General features: G+C 30.1%; 1 protein-coding gene across 1 annotated transcript in view; it reads left to right on the plus strand.

Moving 5' to 3' along the window:
- The window catches only part of LOC108968479, a 197,517-nt gene that overhangs the window by 135,087 nt on the left and 59,412 nt on the right, over nucleotides 1–3,018 (plus strand). Inside the window, 3 exon segments of the mRNA XM_018932538.1 lie at nucleotides 1,142–1,300; nucleotides 1,355–2,745; nucleotides 2,806–2,955. Of these exon segments, the coding sequence (XP_018788083.1) occupies nucleotides 1,142–1,300; nucleotides 1,355–2,745; nucleotides 2,806–2,955 (1,700 nt within the window).

Genomic DNA, 3,018 nt, shown 5'->3' on the forward strand with positions numbered 1-3,018 from the left:
TCAGATATAGTTGGGGTCCTAAATGTAAAAATCTTATTTGAAGACGATTTCTGTAAAACTTTCGCTGACGGGAATTAAATATATAGGGAATTCACATAGTCTCATAAGGTTATAAATTATAACGATTCGAAAACATRTCGTTCAGAGTTGTATTTGCGTAAAGTTATTTTAGAATGCAATCAAACAACAAATTTTTACACTAGCATAAACATTTATTGTTTTACGATGATTTATGGCACGCTGTGAGTATCCCAATAGTTATAGAACCAATGGCCAAAAATTACTATGAGTTAATGCGATACGAACTTCATTGAAAATTAATCAGTTTTGCTAAGCAATGAAAGCTGAATTCTTTTACAAAATTTTTTTAAATAAAATTGTAGGAATTTCCCGAATTTTTACATGCTAAGAAGTTTTTACCAACAACTTCAAGTTATGAGTATAAATATCAGTTGATATAATTAATAGGGAATCATTTAAAAATGTAAATACGATTTTACTAGTGGGACAAGAGCGTCGAAAGAGTCTTGCTTGTATAAGCATTCAGAACAGCAAATTTAACAAAAAGTGGAGTCCTCTAAAAACTTTTTAAAACGCTTCAAATATTTTAAAAGTCTTGAATGTTTAAAAATATCGGCAGGAGTACGTATTGGCTTATTCTCTTATAAATCTCGGATATTCTCTGTTTGTTTTGCCTTGGGAACATAGCTTATTACTATATTTTTTAAAAAGGCTAAAAGATTTTAAAAGATCAATTCTCAAAGTTTAAAAACATCGAAAATATTTCGTATTCCATTGGCTTCATATAAATCCTTGATATTCTCTTTTTAAAAGTTGTAGTTATCGAATATTGTATATTATTGGTTTACCTTGGGGATATTTTCTTATTAATTGTAATTCACAAATAAATGTCGCCAACTGATAGGTTTATAAGTCACAGTGTATGCAACATAATAAAGCCATGTTACTCATGCTTATCTAGGATACGATATTTTCACATGAAAGGCTCAATAAATGTGTTACGCTAATACTTTCAGAAACTGATAAGAGTTTGATATTTGAAAATATAGTTATTTTTTTTTTTTATGTTTATATATATTTATATTTCATAACTATACATATATATTTTTCCAATTTTCAGTCTGATCAAAATTTTTTGGAAGCTTCCTTTGATTACTCATTAGAGGAAAGCTTGGATCTACAGTACAAAGGAACTACGTACTTTAAACAGGATCTTTCTAAAGAAGACAAAACTTTTGATATAAAAATAGAAATAATTAACCAAACCGATATGATCAAGGTGAGTTGTATAAATTCGAATTTTGTATAGTAATACAGGATTATGATATCTTAGTTTCATATCGAGTCTATGTGGCAATGTGAAAATGACAATGAGAAAATAACTTCTAATGGAAAATTTATAGCTACGTTACTACCTTTAAAATTATTTGAGTACACGTTTCTACTAAGTAATGAAGAAAACCAGGAAATTAATTTTGATATAGTATTTTCAAATAAAAATCGAAATAATTTTACTTTTGGCATGCGAGCAATTAAAAAAAAAGAAATTATCAATGCGGAGCTATGGACACCAATGCAAAATTTCAAAAATATATCTCTCCATGGTACTGTGACCCCTAGTTCTCCCAACCTATACCATATTGAAGGAGTGTTTTATCGTGATATGGTAACTTATGATATAAATGGTTTGGTTCATATGAATGGACGATTGCCAGTAAAAACACGGTTGCAAACACTTTCACTGCATAACAATCAAGAAGGACTCATTGAAATAAATATATTAAACGAAGAAGAAAAAACAAACGAACTACGTTTTCAGTTCAATGCTATTGAAAATGGGAAAATATGTAAAATATCAGGCAATTATTCATACCATAATGAAACTGGTCTTCACTTGTCTGTATATATTGAATCAACGGAAACTTCAATTGAACGAATTTACGTTAAGACTAACTTCCAATATCCAGAAAACGATTGTGTCACAGCCAAGCTTTTTGTAGAAACGCCGTGGCATGATATGGGTCTTGGTAAAGTGAATCTTTGGGCTGATATAAAAACGCGATTAGATTACGGGAAATTAAATGGAGGTTATCAATTCGATTCTCATAGTGGCTTTGGAAACTATGAGTGGACTTGGAAACCTATGGAGGACATGCGTCTCTTAATACAAAGCAGTATTGAACAACCAAGTTCTAATACAAGTAATTTACATTCGGAAATAAAATACATAAACCCTAATAAAACATTCAATGATTTAAGGGTTTGTGCAAAAATAAATTTTAATGCTATATGGTATTTCGAAATAAGTGGAAATCTAAATTATGAATCCATTAATAATATTGGATTTGGATTATTAACACATTGGCCTTCGGCATACGAAGATATGCACGATTTTAGTGGCCAATACGAAGGAAATATATTTAACCAAGATGGGAAAGCATTAGAAGTATCCATTGAAGGAAAATATTTTGCTAAACACACCGACAGGAGCTGTGTAACCCGTTTATCGTATAGATATCTAACCGATCTACATAGCTTAGTAAGTGTTGAGTGCAAAATTGWTGGTAATACCAACGTWGTCCGARCAGATTTCCAAATRCTAAGAAAAGAGAAAACTCTTCKTGAATTTTTAGCTACATTAATCACYCCAAAATTTGAAAATGAAGCTACAGTATATTTAATGGGCTCGTATAATCGTATTAAAGACAGCTATCACTATTTTAAGTAAGGCATTTAAAACATTTCTTATTTTAATATTATAACCAGTTTACTATTTACAAACAGTTTATCTGTTAACTATCCAGATACCAGAACGGTCGGCGATATGGATATAACCATCAAGTCGATTGAAAACTTAAATGGTAAATTGAACTTCACCACGCCTTTCCTAAAAGCACCATGGCTCAACACTTTATTCAATATCAGCACAAATGAGTGAGTAATTTTCCATCTGTTTATACAATTTAATTTGTTAAAATCATAAATTTATACATATTC

This window comes from Bactrocera latifrons, unplaced genomic scaffold (assembly GCF_001853355.1).
Source record: "Bactrocera latifrons isolate USDA-ARS-PBARC rearing strain unplaced genomic scaffold, ASM185335v1 scaffold_218, whole genome shotgun sequence".
NCBI classification, from domain to species: Eukaryota; Metazoa; Arthropoda; class Insecta; order Diptera; family Tephritidae; genus Bactrocera; species Bactrocera latifrons.